Source organism: Dermacentor andersoni, chromosome 9, assembly GCF_023375885.2.
Source record: "Dermacentor andersoni chromosome 9, qqDerAnde1_hic_scaffold, whole genome shotgun sequence".
Classification (NCBI taxonomy): Eukaryota; Metazoa; Arthropoda; class Arachnida; order Ixodida; family Ixodidae; genus Dermacentor; species Dermacentor andersoni.
Window position 1 is genome coordinate 62,354,716 of NC_092822.1, and position 15,805 is coordinate 62,370,520.

Here is a 15,805-nt window from a genome sequence, read left to right on the forward strand (position 1 = left end):
TGTGATCATCACAAAATTGATGTGTTTCATTTTCGCCTCTGTTTACAACTTTGAAGTGCCACCACAAATGTGCCTTTTTAGATGTTTTTTATGCCATACATCAACTGTACTATTGTTTAGTGCATTTTAGTGAATCAGGAGCTGTAGGTTACATGTGAGTGTGCTCTTTCAGTCATACAACTAGGTCCCCCATGTGTACTAACAGCACCTCATTCATTAAGTACCATCCAGGTAGCAGCCAGTCAAGGACCTAGGTGGGAGATATGTGTATTCTGTGGCAGGTTACCAAACAAGTGCCTGAGTATTCTGAGTAAAGGTGGTGTTATGGTGCTCCATGATCTGGGGTCATCTTCAAGGAAGTCACATTCACACTTGATTAAGCTCCTATATCTGCTGCATAATTTCTTGAGGACATTTTATTGCATGAGAACAATTTCTTGAGTGTTTTATATCACTCTCCAACATTAAATTTAGAATGAAACACGTGTAACAAATTCTTTGAGTCTATATCTTTGTGGATTTTTTTTTTTGCATTGCACATAACCTACTTGAAGGCAACTTTTTCTTATGATCATGATATAAACACAAAGGGGAAAAAAAAAAGGTCTTCAGGCAAGCTCAGTGTCTCTCATTTAGCTGCTATGCCTCGTTTAAGAAAAACAATTAGACAAGCAGTTTAGACTCGCTAACACTCTTTAACCTGATGATTTTAATAGCTCAATATATGGAGGATAATACGTCTGAATAAAGTGTTAAAAATTTGCACTTCAATGATTTTATACACAGTGTTACCAAGTCTACTGATCTGTGTCTATCGACTCTCCGGCATTTCTGTATCTGACATCAGTCTTTGAATTCTCTGATTTTTGTCTTACGATTGTCTCGTTTGCAGTGACTTTATCTACCCTAAACAATGTCGAGTATTTTTTTTTGTGCAACATGAAGCTGTATACAGGGCTGTCAACCTAGCTTCACTGTTATTGTAGATTACTTTCTTGAATTATCTGGTAATACCTGATGCAGATCAGACATGAGAAAAACACCAGGGCAGAATTTTTCACCAGTACCCTTCCAACACAGCATATATGCTGCTGCCATGCTTATGTCAGGAAAGACAGTTCTTAACACGTGCAGGCGTGTGTATTCTTGGCATTGAGGGTAAACCACACAAGAGGCCACGCACATGTGTGACCGATCTCAAATGTTGGACTCAGATTGAAAGTGGTTTCACCTGCAATCCAGCTGATTATCAGGGCCCAGTCTATCCTCTAGAAGAAACATCGCAGTTCGCAAAGTGCAGTCACTGGGAAGGCATTTGTTTATCTTTTCTACCAAGCTTGCTAGACTTGTCATCCCAAGGCTAGAGCATTGCCATTTGTTGGGCGTGTTGGTAAACTGAAAGCATATTTAGTGCCAGCAAACAAGGATGGAACGGAGACAACACCACAATGCCAACACACCACAACACCACACCACAACACGCTGTAGAAGTTCATTCCAACTGGTACAGGGAGCTTTAGCATCAGCTGTATAGTTTGTTCTGTAGTCTTTTTCACAAATGCAAGCTTTTGGCACATTTTTGACATATTAAAAATGCAGAGTGGACATAACAGAAATAATTTGAACAACAGTGGCATTGAGAGTTTCTCTCCAGTCTGCAAGCTCTGTGACAGGAGTTTGTTCTTTTGGAGACTACTTTTCTTATAGAGAGGGGTCATGTATGGGTTTATTGATGTCATGTTCAGGGACTGTAGAAGAGCCTTCATCAGTACTTGCCAATGAAATTTTGAGCTGCTGAATGACTATTGGCAGGAGCATTGTGACACCATAGGTGTTTGCAGAAGGAGCCATTGGGATTATGACTATTGTCAGGTATAAATTTTGGTTCAAAGCAGCAACGCTCATGCATTAAAAAAAATGTATGTATGTATGTATGTATGTATGTATGTATTTCAATCTTATGAAGTAGGCTTGACATCAATACATGAATAATGGTTAGTGATAAATATGAGATCATACTAAGTAAGGCTGGGCAATTGGTTGATTGATTGGCCTTCTGATTCAATTAAAGGCTTAATTGCAATACATTTTTTTGTCACGATTATTCAATTAAGTTCACATGACCAAGCTTGGCCAAGTGCTGGCACTGACACTATCTCAACAGCTAGAAAGGAAACATGCTTCGACTGTGGCCGCACATGTGTGCTGCACTTGTGACGAAATCGCTCTAAATGTTTTGTTTGCCTATTCCGCTTTGTGCGACTTAACACACGTGTGTGCAGCATTCTGTCTAACCAGAGGCATCTTACTTTCCTTCAGTGCTTGAACAAGGGGGTAGGCGTGACGCAGAACAAAAACATACACTGCCTTTTTTTTACTTTTTTTTTTACAGAGTCGACAGCTGGTTGCATTGAAGGCACTGGCAAGAAGCGAAAGAGAACTCGTCCCGACACCTTGTTTTTTGTTCCTGTGCTATAAATTTCCAGCAAGGCTCAAGCATGGACTTGCATGAAGGAAAATCTTGCAAGAAAGTTTGGATTCAAAGTAAATTGAAGGGTTGAAATGAGTAATGCTAGGCAACTTTACTGCCTTGTATGCAAAAATGCATTTTTGTACAACAGGAGTGTGGCTACGCTTAACTATCACTTGTGAGAAAAACATCGCGGTTTGCTGACAGAGTTAGACATGCTTATATGTCCATTTGCGCAGAGTGTTATTCACATATAGTATTAAAGCCATCTGTGAATTCAAATAGCAAGTTTTTTTTCTTGAAAGTGTATCTGTATTGACAAATCACAAGCTTCGACTTAAAAAGTACAGATTAATTGGGTTGAAATTATTGACACCCGGCCCAAATAATAAGTTGTGAAGTGTAGTACCATGCCCCCAACTTAAATATGTTTATGATGCAAAGGAAAAAAAACTTTGTATGGGTGTGTTGTTAGCACTTGTGCTGGTTTTGACATTGATCTCGGTGATGTTACAGATATGTGTCCACGCCTCCTACAAGATGACTAAGGAGTTGCATTGTTTGGGCTTTTCCAGGAAACCAGCTCACCAGGCTCTTCTCAGAAAGCATCCATTTGTTAGCTATGTTTCGTGACAGCAGTTTGATATGTTCTTGATTTACCATTGTGATAGTGATATGATTGCTTACCGACTGCCACCAATGCTTTTCTTGTGTGGAACAAGTGTAATCGTAAATTTGCTTGCTGCCCTGTCATTGTTCTGAAATTATAAAGAAAAATGATTATTGCAGTGATTGACCTGCAATGATTAAGATACCAGAAGGATACTGCAGTGTACTAGCAGCGAACATAGTTCACTTGACGTAACGTATAGCATGAAATTGTGACTGTCATAATACATTTGTTGAATAGTTTAGTGCATGCTAGTAGCAGTGTCAGTTCCGAAAATGCAAAGATGTGAATGAGTTACCTTCTGTATTCTGTAGTTTCATATCGGTTTTGCTGAAGCAATAGAAAAATTACGTAGAATGTTATTGGACAGAAACAATCATTTGCTTAATGCGCAGAAATGCAGCTATATTCTCCACCACCAGCAAATGGGGTGCCATTCTACTAAGCTGTATAAATGCAGTGTTTGTTTTTGTGTGTTTGCTTTTCTTTATTTCATGTTAATTTCTTTTATTCATATTTCATTTCATATGCTTTATTATGTGTTCAAATATCACTGATGCTCTTGTTATGCTGTATGGTATATATTTTGCATGAAAAAGCATCTATAGTAGGATACAACTTCAGAAACAGCAGTTACCAACCAAGGCACGCAGACCGCACGGGGTTCTGTTACTCCACCAGCCGATCGCAGAAGCAAACAAAATTGTAGTCATGCGACCTTTTCAATATGGCGTCGTACTTGATACCTCCAGAGCATCTGCTGTTCTTGAAGAGTCTTTTCATTGGCAGAAGCGATGAGGTGTGCAACAAACATGGACAAAGTGTATGGAGTATGAGTATTTCACTCTTCAAAAGTCTGCGGTACAGCTCATTTCACTGCTGAGCCTGTTTTACTATTGAAACTTTACTGCCCACTGAAGTGAAACTTGTCAATAGTTGTAGCGAAGCAAGCATTTTATTTCAGTTCGATAAACGATTAGCCTTTCACCGTTCCACTAAAACAGACGAGTGAAAACATATAAAATTACGCACTAATAATATTATTTTTGTGCTTATCACCTTATCTAAGTAACAGGGACAGTAACAGTAAATATTTGCAGCCTCGTGGAGGAACAGTGTCTGGCGGTTATAATGGCATGGGCCGGGCATCATTGCAGACTTAAGTTGTATCTGACTATAATGCTCAGTTTAATATATGTGTAATGTAGTGTTATACGTAAGCAAAGTAGTATGACTATTTAAGCATAACATATCAAAATTGCATGCCAGATCTGACTATGTATTGATAGAGGGAGTCTGTGCATATTCAGGTAGTAATATATATTACAGAGGTAGGAGATTGTGTGAGATATCTATTGCATCACTGCACTGTTGCCACAACAGTATTATGTGGATTGGGTAGTCCAAGGTTTTCGTGCATTTTCCTATAAGTGCCTTAACTAATTTCAATTGCCAAGTGTAGCACTCTAGTTTTGTCAAGTGTGGTGAACATTGTTTGTGTCGCCTTCATCTGCTGGTTCTGAATTTGCAGGTTTGTTGCCTTTGGGAGCCCAGGAGCAGTACCAGTCGCCTGCGTCCGTGCGTGGCGGGCGGTATTCCTGCCAGCTGTGCCCCTACGTGACTGAATACATGTCGCGCATGAAGCAACACCTGCGCAAACACACAGGAGAGCGCCCCTTCAAGTGCCACCTCTGCCCAAGCGCATTCACTCGGGAATACCACCTGCAAGTGCATGTACGCATCCACACGGGTGAGCGCCCCTTCCGGTGCCAGCAATGCTCAAGCAGATTCGCCGACATTTCCCACTTCAAACGGCACGTCCGCAGCCATGCAGGCGAGCGCTCCTACCAATGCCCTCTATGTCCGGACGCATTCTCTCGGAATTGCTGCTTAAAGAAACATGTACAATGTCACAGAGGAAAGCGTCCCTTTCCCTGCATGCACTGCAGCGCATCCTTTTTGTCCAAGTCCAGTCTCTCGTACCACATGTCTTGTCACACAGGAAAGAGGTCTTAAAAGGTCAGAGGCATGCCTGTTCTTTTTTCTTTTTTTTTTGTACATAGACTAAATAATCGCTTTTTCCAGCTTCCTCACCTATAGTTTTTCTTGTACTATTACCTAAATGAAAGTCTGTCACCACTGTCTGTGAGAATTACCTTGAACGTGCCTCGGTTTTACTTCATGTCTGTGCGAGCGTAATAAAGCTTTGGCTTGCCCTGAATTCTTATTTGCCAAAAATGTGTTCACAACTGTGCAAATAATTTTTAAAAAATGACACATAAGATAAGAATCTTAGCAAAGAAAACAAACAAAATTCAGACAAGGGCACAGTAGTACATGCTTCAAATTACCTGCCCTTTCTGCAATGGTACACCTGACATTTAATGTAAATTGTGCTGCCTTGTTTTAGTAATAACTCCTAATTTATTAAGGCAGCAAGATTACCATGTTTGCATGCTGTGTTAGTACAGACTAAACCATTCTCGCAGCTGTAATGTTCTCAAGCTGTTCACAAGCTGCAATGCTTATGCTAAGCACAGTTTGTTTTCAGGCTTATGATGTCCAGTATCAGAGTTACGGTTAGGCTTAAGCAAACCCTATAACACTGGTTGGATTTTATACACTTTGGCAGTGACTAAAGTGGAACTCTTTAGAAACCATTGGTGATGTTTGGCAATGTCATATGTTGATACAAGTGGCCCTTATATGTGGTATTGAAAAGTATGCATTGCCTCTGGCCGGAATCAGTTGCTGAGATATTCAGATATGCTGACTGGTGAACAAGGTGCTGTGCAAGGCTACTGGTGTGACATTGTTAGCGTGAATTGATGACAGCACCATCTTTCTCGGAGGTTTACTGAATATATGCAAAGGTTCTTAAAAGGCGAAATACTACGGTTATTGGGGTTGCTGTATAGCTTCCACAATAACGCAAAATTCGCACAGTACTGAGCAGCCTTTATAATCATTTTATATGCTATTTTTGTTGCCTTTTTTTTTACCATATCAGTCATAACGTGACCATATAAATGAAAGAAATTTCTAGGTTGTGTGTAAATCGTAGTTTATGATTTTTTCATGTACTTTAGCTTGAGAAATTCAATTAATTCAGTCAATTCTTTGTGTCACATGGAAGGCCTCTGTATGTGTGGTTCGAAAATCTTTTTGCCAAACCAATGTTTGACGCTTTCACTGTGGGGTGTGGTGTATGGCAGGAGGATCCTCTCTCTCCTGCTTTATATGTGCTCGCTTTTGAACCGCTTCTGCAGAGGTTGTCCTGTGACAGTAGAATTAGCAGGTTCCTACTCCCACCAGGTTCCCCTCCGGTTGCACTCCGCTTACGCAGACGACTTGTCTACTGTCATCCCGGATGAGACATCTGCTTGCACCGTCTTGGATGTCATGGACAGTTACTGCAGGTTAAGTGGTGCAAGGTTGAATAGGTCAAAAAGTGCAGCCATGTACTTGAACTCCACTCCGTCCAGTCTTCCGTTCATGGTCTACCCGTGAAAACACAGTGTTGCATTTTAAGTTTCCTATTCGATCCAGATGGTCTGTCTCCTGAAGTGGCAAGCTAAGGAGAAGTTTGAAGCCAGGATTCAGAAATTCAGCGCGTTGTCACGTCCACTGCCAGCTTGCGCGACAATTCTTTGTTCACGTATGTGGCGTGTGTGTCTCCCGTTCCAACCCGAACCAAGCTTATCTTGGAAAGGGTCCTCTTTCATTTCCTCTGGAAAGGGGCAACTGGTTGAGTAGCTCGGCAGGTGCTTAAGGTGTCCAAGAATAAGGGAGGACTCAGAATTCCCGACCTGGGCATCGTGGCTATTGCACTACACGTCAAGTGGACCTAGGTCGCTCTGAACTCGGATATGTTCCTGATTCAAAGCTTTACTTCCTTTTTTCTTAGTACCTGACTCCATTTGTCTTCGCAAAGCACATTTTCCCACTGTGTGCCCCGCTCAACTTCCCCATCCACCATTTATGCAGCGGGTGCCAACTCTCTGGTATGCCTCTGCAAGGTTCACCCCGGCATCGATGTAGTTTCAACTCCAATCCAAGAACTAGTTGATATTCTCCCCCCAGGTCTTTCCCCATATTGCCAAAGGTACGATCTATCCATCCACAGCCCAAGCTGGAAGCTCATTACGGCCAGTTTTCTTGACGCCAGGCGAGCTACATTCATGTACCGCCTGGCGTGAGGGTGCCTGCTGGTGAGTTACAGGCCCTTCACGGCCATCCCGGCTCGTAGAGTGTGCCTTTTTTTGTGGCAGTCGTGAGGGCTCGGTTCGTATCTTTACGCAGTGTTTCTTCTCCAGCAGATTGCTAGTCTTTTTTAGTCTTCCAGGTGTTCTATATCAGACTGTTTGCTTTTTGCACCCTTTGCCTAAGCAGGCGATCAACCAGTTCGCGCTTCTTCTTGTCGAGTGCTCATACCAAGTTTCGTAAGCACACCAGGCCTTGAAAGTGTGCTTGCGAAAGCAGAAGGTCTGGTTCCATCTAACTAGGGAGCGGCACCACCTGGCCGACAAGAAGTTTCTCGAAGTGTGGGCTCACCCTGCCGCGATTTGGTGAGTCAGGTCGAAAGTTCTTCTTTAGGTTATGATGCATGCTCCTAAGGTTGTTCGACTTGGCCGTGCGTGCCAGTCGATTCATGGGGTATTGTTTGGCTGACTGGAACCCAAAGCCGGCACCAGTCATGGCTCACCCTCGTGCGGTTACGCTGCTCCACGGATGGTTTTAGTGGTCTCCATGGTTGTATGCCTTGACCTCTTTTGTGTTAAGGCTATCTGAGGGTATGTCAGGCTCATGTTCGATAATACCGACATGGCTGTTCGTGTGTTGAGTGCAGTAGCTCAGTTGTGCTGCACCACAGCAGCCCCCTTGTTCGGGAAGGACTGTTGGCTCAAAACAAAGCCCCCCGCCAAGTCAACCCAGGTTGAGGGGGAGCGCTGGGGTCAATGTACCAAATGATGCTGGGTGTAAGGTCTGGGACGTGGCACCTCCGGCTGCCAAGTCCTCTTCCCATCTGACAACTGCGCATTAAAACGTAGTGGAAAGCTTACGCGGACGAAGAACGCGGGGTAAACTTGGGCTTCCAAGAACGAGGGTGACGTGGCGTCAAGGACATGGCCTCTTCCTTCACGCAACACCGTGGCTATCTAGTTCACTCTACAAGAGTGTGCTAGATTGGGGGAGTGGGTCCAATGACAGCTCCGCACTGAAGCATTTCTTATTGAAAATCCAGATGACGCTACCGTCGCTTTCTCCTGAACGCCACGGTCGCACGCTGCGGAGGCAATGGCCGGCAGCATCGGAGTGTGCTGAACAGAAGCACGGCCGCACTCGAACGCAGCGTTGCAGTTGCGTTCGAGTGTGACCGTGCCTGGAAAAGCTAGAGCTGGAGCTGAGGCTGGAGCCAATCCATCAGATGAATTGCATTTGTAGTTTGCTTTCCTTTTTGAACCTGATGTGCGTGTTTTAACTGTGTCGTGAGAGAACAAAATTCAGAGCTCATATTGTGAAGAAATGGGGGTCATGTACAGAAATGGGATGAGGTACCGGAATAAATGAACTGTGTGGCTTGATTAGGTGTTAAATAAAAATTGGTAAACCTTTGTTTTCTGCCTTCGAATTCCCTCAAGGTGATACATTGAACGCTAACAAAATTTCCTCAAAGCCCTAATAACGGCAGCAATTTGACATTTAGGGAGAATGTGGGCCACATTATTCGATACGTGCAGCACATTTCTTTCTTTTTTTGTAGGTTAATTGTGTTTCGAAAATATGGAATAGCTATTATTTCCCTATTTTTATGCATCATACGCCTGTGATGTAGTTGGTTTTGCAGGTATGCCTGGGTGAATAAAGCAGAACACACTGTTTATATTTGTTTGAATTAGGAAGCACATCATAGGTTGTCTATGTCTTCCAGCTTACGCAGGTTTCCATTTTCACATGCCTCCAATGTCAATGATGGTTCAACTGATAGCAAGGACGCGCTCTCTCTTGATGACCGGCCTTCATCTGTTGCTTGTAAAGCCGTTCTATTTCACGTGTGCCGCTCACGTGTAGGCTGCTTGTAGAGATACTCCGGAATATACAGCAAGATTGCGGGTGCCGCATTAGATCGAAGTGCAGGCTTTCCACACTGTGTAGATACTTCCTGACCTTCAGTGATATGTACATAATGCCTCAGTATGTACATACTTTGCCTCAAAGTGCAACTCACGAATGGAGTCGGTGGCTTCCAAAGGGTCTATTGTTGCGGTGAAGATTGCACTCCCACACCCGGCACCCTTCTTCATTTTTAGGGACTCTGAAGAGCAAGAGCTTGGCCTGACCTTTCAATCTACTGTATACGGTGTTGCAACCCACGACACAACAGTAGTTCTTTCATCGAGGAGTGCTAGATGTGCTCATCCTCTCATCCTTCGAACACACCGCCGAGTTGCAGAGTTACCAGACAATATAGATAGTTTGCACAAACGTCATCGCGGCCGCCATCTTCAGGTACTAACAGGTCGTGAAGGGGTGCAATCGAGAAACTTGACAGCATGACGACACAATGGGCCCATCTTATGTCGAACGACAAAGTGATAACATTGATAAACCTGTGGAAAACAGTCACCATCAATAATGAAAACAATATGTGCGTGATGATACAATGCATTGACGTCATCGTGGCCGCCATGTTTGGGTACTAGCACAGTGAAAGCGACGTCTGTGAGGTGACATATGAAAACTATTTATAGACATGCACTAGCCGCTGCGTCCGTATACATCGTGCAGACGGCATCGTTTGACAAGATCCTTTTTTTCGCACATACTAGGTAAAAAATGTCAGTTAGAAAGAAAGTGATGAAAAAAAAAACGCAAGCACGACGGCGTGTTGAGCAGACGACAGCCCGGCGCCGCCGCTGGCATGCGCATATGGGCACAGATATGGGTATGTGCGGTTCTGCCGGGCCGCCAAGCCACCGGATTGGCCGGAGCTTGAGAAGACGATGGCAGCGCCGCCGCAAATTTCAGTGTTTTTTGCTTCACTCTCGCTGCTTGCCTCACGGTTGCCTGGATCGGCGCGCGCGGCGATGCAGGCGCCGTCGTGCTAGTACACTCATAGTTTCTCACTACCTTATAGTGAGAAACTCTATGAGTACACTGGCGCGTTGAGGAAGACATGCCGCGCTCGTAACGTGGCGTCTCCATGCGTGGCGTCGCAACCAATGGCATCGAGAGCTTACGTGCCATTTCACTGTTACATACACAGAAGCAAGGCTTTTTCGCTCAGTGAGCCAGATTTGACACTTTCGCATCAAATCGTTTGGAACAGTTCGGAAGCGACCTATTTTTGTCGTGCAGACTAAGAGAGAAAATCTGCAGACAAAAAAAGAATGAGTTAATTGCACATCGCAAGCAATCCTAGATTATTTGTGGAGGTTTACCTATTATATTCACCTAATACTAAAGAACACGTCTTGTTTTTGTTTTGTTTTTTCAAGAAAATAAGTGAAAATTGCGACGTCAGATACGAAACCGAAACCACACTTGCAGTATTGTCAACAGCCTAACGTCAGTGCATCACGAGAGAGCGAAACCGCATATGGCGAAACCATCGAAACGAAACATGGCGAGACATGCTACCGATGAGATGGCTTGAGAGAGCGCAAAAGCACAAGCACGTGCTTGCAAACCAATCGCTGATTTTACTGCAATTCTGAAAAAAACTGCTGACTTGCGATCGTTTCGGTACTTGTAATGTTAACTGACTGAAAACTGTTCAGGTTTCTCCTGTACAATTCTGTGGTTTGCCGTTTGCCCATGGTTTGCTTGCCAACCGTGATGTGGGCGACGCGCGAGTTTCATTCTAGAATTCATTAGATAAAGTGATTTGAGATATTCAGCTGGTGACAACATATTTTTGACGTTCCCTAGTATTGCGCGAGTCACCGGGCGAACATAGACAAAGCTCTTCCACGAAGCTTCGCGATGCCTTCAGAGTGCAGTGGTTGGAATACTTGGAGAGCCGCTTATCATACACGCATACCTTGCCGTCGTTGAATGTGTGCAAACAAGCGGTTGCGCAAACAAGCGTCAGATATTAAAAGACGTAGCACACTTGCACGACAACCAGTGCTAACGCTGCAGAAGGCTCGCCTTTCTAATACCGCTGTCACATGTACACTTCCGTTCGCGATTGGGACTGATCCGGATCGAAATTCTCGACTACGATTGGCTATCTCGCGCATTTTGTGCAAAGGAGCCAATCACAACTGAGAAATTAGATCCAGATCGGGTTTGATCGCGATCAAAAGAGTGCGCCTGTGACACCTGTATAACAAAAGAGGCGTTTACAGTTGGCTGTAGGTGTTTAGAGCAGAATGTACGTAAAGGGTACAAGAATCCGCCTTAGAAATGCCCAAATCAACAAAAATACAAAAATACGACAAAAACCCCAACAGTTTTCAGGCAGTTATACGTAGGTCAACTGGCAAAGAAATTTGGCAAGTTCCAGCATTTTTAAGTTCAAGACTACTACTAGTTTTTCTGTGGCGCATGGTGTGTAGTGTGGTTTATAGGACCTTTCTAGGCGTTCAATATGAGATGTGTTCGCTGTAGTGCTAGTACGTTTCTTGCACATATTATATATTATGGAACAATAACCATGCAAGGAAAAAAAAAAAGCAGCGGTGGCGTAGCACTATCATTTATTGCTATGTTGCAGACCCAGGTTCAATTCCTTGTCTCACTGTTGTTTTATCAGCCTGTTTTTCTTCTTTTTTGTGGCAGCTCTTCTAATATGGCGAAAACCTTTTCACCACTTAGATCTGATAATGGCAAATGAGAACAAGCAGCACGTCCTCACGGCCACTCATTCCACCGTCACTTATTACACCATTGGGTCATGAGTTACGAGTGTTTATTGTAACACTATGCTTATTCTTATGTTTTTACATGTTATGCATGTAAGAACGGCACAATAAATGTACCTGAATCTGACTCAACGGTCCCATGTGGCTGTCCAGAAGTGAGGGCGTACTGCTTACTGTCATCTTGTCTTAGATGTCGGGCGAACTGCTGCAGACACAAAAAAAAAAGAAAAAAAAAAAAGATAAAGTCGACTTGGTATCCAACCCAGGTACCCAGCAAACCAATCGCTGATTTTACTGCAATTCTGAAAAAAACTGCTGACTTGCGATCGTTTCGGTACTTGTAATGTTAACTGACTGAAAACTGTTCAGGTTTCTCCTGTACATTTTTTTTTTTCATTTGGCCTTTCTAGAAACCAATTCTTGTGCCCTTCACTTTTGTTCTACTCTAACCATTCATATGTAATGTATCGGTAACCAGCTGCATTGGCACTGATTACCACCTAAGTGAGCTACTGCTTGTATATTCTCCGTCAAGTTTTTGCAGAACCGCATCTACACAGTATTAATTACTTTAAGTAGACAAAACTATGTCAAAGCAGATGATGTGCACATGACAGCAGACAAAAGAAGGAAAGGCACAATAGAGACAAGGGTGGACTTCCAATTCGGAAGTCCAACCCATTGTTGAAAGTTGTCACTTTGTCCCCATCTTGCCTTTCCATCCTTTGTCTGCTGTCACGCTGTGCGCATCATCATGGATTACCAGCTAGCCTGGTCTCTCATGGACATGGCCAAAAATGTTTTTGAACGTACTGACATGTCTACTTTATCTTTCCCTGATGACCGCTTTTCACCAGCTAACAAATGTTATAAGTTATCGCTCGGCGCAGGACATGCCTGCTTGTATTGGAAGTTTCCCAAATGTTATCGGTAGTTCTATCCATTGTTTGTTGGTGCCAAACGTTGTGTAATCTGATTATATGTGCATTGTGTAGTACTTTCTGGATCGCACACAGGCACCAGTGATTATGCTGGATCCTTTGACCAGTCATGTATAAAAGCCAATGCACTTGACCCACAGATGAGATTTCGGTGTTCACTGACTGTGCTCGTCACTATTGTTGTGCTTTGAGGGTAGCCAGTGTTTCTGGGTGCAGTTTCGCCCAATAAAGAGTTTTGCAATAAACAGTTTTTGTTACTGTGTTCTTCACAGTCACTACAACATGACAATATACAGAACTACAACATTGCATAAGACACTGTAACTCATGCAACCAATTGTAAATTTCATTAGTGATCTGTGTAGCGGCATAATTGAAGCAGTCTCCTGAAGAAACATCAAACTGTCTTCAGTAACAAAGCAAACAGTACAACAAGGGTCACTCGTGCCTGTTCAGAATGAAATCTGAAGGCGACATGAACAGCTCTTAGCGGAGCTATTCGGAAAAGAATTGCGCTTCTCTGCAATGGTTAGTTAACATTTTATTGTTTTGTGGATCACAGTTTTGAGTTCAACATGTTTGTACTTGCAAAATTCTGCAACACAGACGCATTTGCACCAATTGTTTGAGTGGATAAGTAGCGGATGTGTCTGCATCATCGGTCTGTTTGTGAGAATCATGCATTGTCATAGTATCTCATTGAAGGGCACGAAATAGAATCCGTTCTTCTTCTTTTTTTTTTTTTTTTTTGCTCTGAAAGCACTCATCAATGCTGTCAAAGCTGATGTGGCGGTTGTTGCAACAGTGATTAGCATGCTGACTCTGTGTGAGTTGCGATGACTCAGGTACGCTGCACAGCAACACATACAGAACGAGCTCTGCAGTGAGTTAAGCTCGCATTGTTTAGCTGTTCAGTGTGCTTACGCCCTATGTATCTTAACATGAAACATGCAATAACCATATTTAGTGTCATATTTAGTTTAATAGGTGAGTGTGTGAAGCAGTGTTAAATACAAAAAGTAATTCTACTAATTAGGCGTAATATCAAAATTTCATGCAGAATGCAACCCTTTGTATTGCCAGCAAAAATTTGTATGTGTAGAGCGATAGGAACTTGTGTGAGACACGTACTGCACTGCTGCCAAGACAGTAATGTGTGGGTTGTGTAGTCCAAGGTTGTCATGTATGTTGTAGACAAGTGTGGCAAGTCCTTTTGATTGCCAGGTATAGCACACTAGTTCAGATGTGTAACGCCTAATTTGCATCTCTTTCATGTGCTCTCTGTGACTTTGCAGGGTCCTCGCCACTGGAATACCTGGAGCAGTATGAGTCACTCGTGTCTGTTGATGATAATGACAAATTCATTTGACAAAACGTTGGCTTAAAGCGACATTCTTTGTTTGGCTACTGCTCATCATTTCAAGTTTTTGTGTTTCTTTCAAGTTCTGTCTTGTTCGAAACTATATTCAAAGTTATTTTGAAACATCACCAGATTCGTACCATATTAGAACTTTTACATCTTACCTAGTGTGAGGGCTCATTTTTCCAGCAGTCCAACTCCCTGATTTTATTGCAGCAGCAGTTAAAATTTCTAAGCTGTGTTTACTGTGTCCATGCATCTCATAAAGAGCTCGAAGCAGTGTGTGTGACTTCCTCCACCATTCCTTGGAAGTTTTCCATCAAAAAGCCTAACACCACATTCTCTATATGTAAATTGTTGGAACTAAGCAATATAAGCTTATTCTTTCTATTAGCTTCACACTTATATAAAAGGAAACAGCAAGAGCTGCAGGTGTGAGGGTGACACCCTTCACAATGTGGCCATGAGGTCATTGGGTATATGTGTATCGTGTACATTTTGTCACTGTGTGATTGGTGTAGCCAGGCTTGCAGGGTGACCGTATGCTCAAGTTGTGCCCTCTATACCACTGTACCTTGAGCCCTCGTGCAATCACACATAACAGACATACCTAATGTCCTGCATAATCTTATAGCTGGATATTTGCCATAGTGAGCTGCTGTTGAATTATGCTCCCTTTCTTCTGGTCTTAAAAAGTGCATAGCCATAGTTTTCCGTAATAGGAAATTTTGCAGCTGCCTCTTAAAAGAGAATTATTTTAATAGTGATCCGCAAACAACAAGTGGCAAGTATTAGTATATGTGTGCTTCGGTCCTCAATGTGTTAACTATGTTATCTAGCTTTAACTATAGTACATTTTATTGTATATTATGTCCCAATTGTGAATTTGGTTCCTTGTATTGCATTTATCTTTATGTTTAGTAATTCTGGCATTTTTTAATTGTCATTACTTTAGTACTGCAAAGTGCATCTAATATCACTTTTTCTCTTTTCCTGTCTGAGAAACCCTTATTGTTTATTTTAGTGAACATATTTCAGATGCTGCTGTTGTATAAAGTTGTAATGAATATATGCTTCTTGTGAGAAGTTAGTAGTGATTGTCATATGCTTCATTCCTGCCTGTATTGTAGAGCTCAGTTATAGAACCAGAATTAGGCTTATCAAGCGGGTATTTATGTAGAGCTCTGTACTCTCTCCTAGTGCTTTTTGGTGAGCCTATAGCTGCAGGTTACAGGTGGGTGGGATCTGTACTAACACACTGCATTTATTAAAGTGGAAGCCTTAGGCAGCTCATGGGACGAACGATGTTCGGCATTATGACAACAAAATTCATGACATCAAAATTCAGGAGGTTGAACCCATGACCTTTGGTGTCAAATAGGACTAATTAGGCCATCAATTTCTTTATAAGAAAAATGTGAAGCCAAGGCAAAGAAGAAGCATTAACACGACCTGTGGTGCTAATTATGCCACAGTTAGTTAAAATGGGGTTAA

The 15,805-nt window shown here is 42.7% G+C and overlaps 1 protein-coding gene across 1 annotated transcript in view; it reads left to right on the top strand.

The window, feature by feature from the left end:
• LOC129384053 (uncharacterized) overlaps window positions 1-15,805 on the top strand; it is a 50,187-nt gene that overhangs the window by 25,038 nt on the left and 9,344 nt on the right. The window contains exon 3 of the mRNA XM_055069136.2: window positions 4,672-4,890. Coding sequence (XP_054925111.1) covers window positions 4,672-4,890 — 219 coding nt within the window. The remainder of the gene's footprint in view (window positions 1-4,671; window positions 4,891-15,805) is intronic.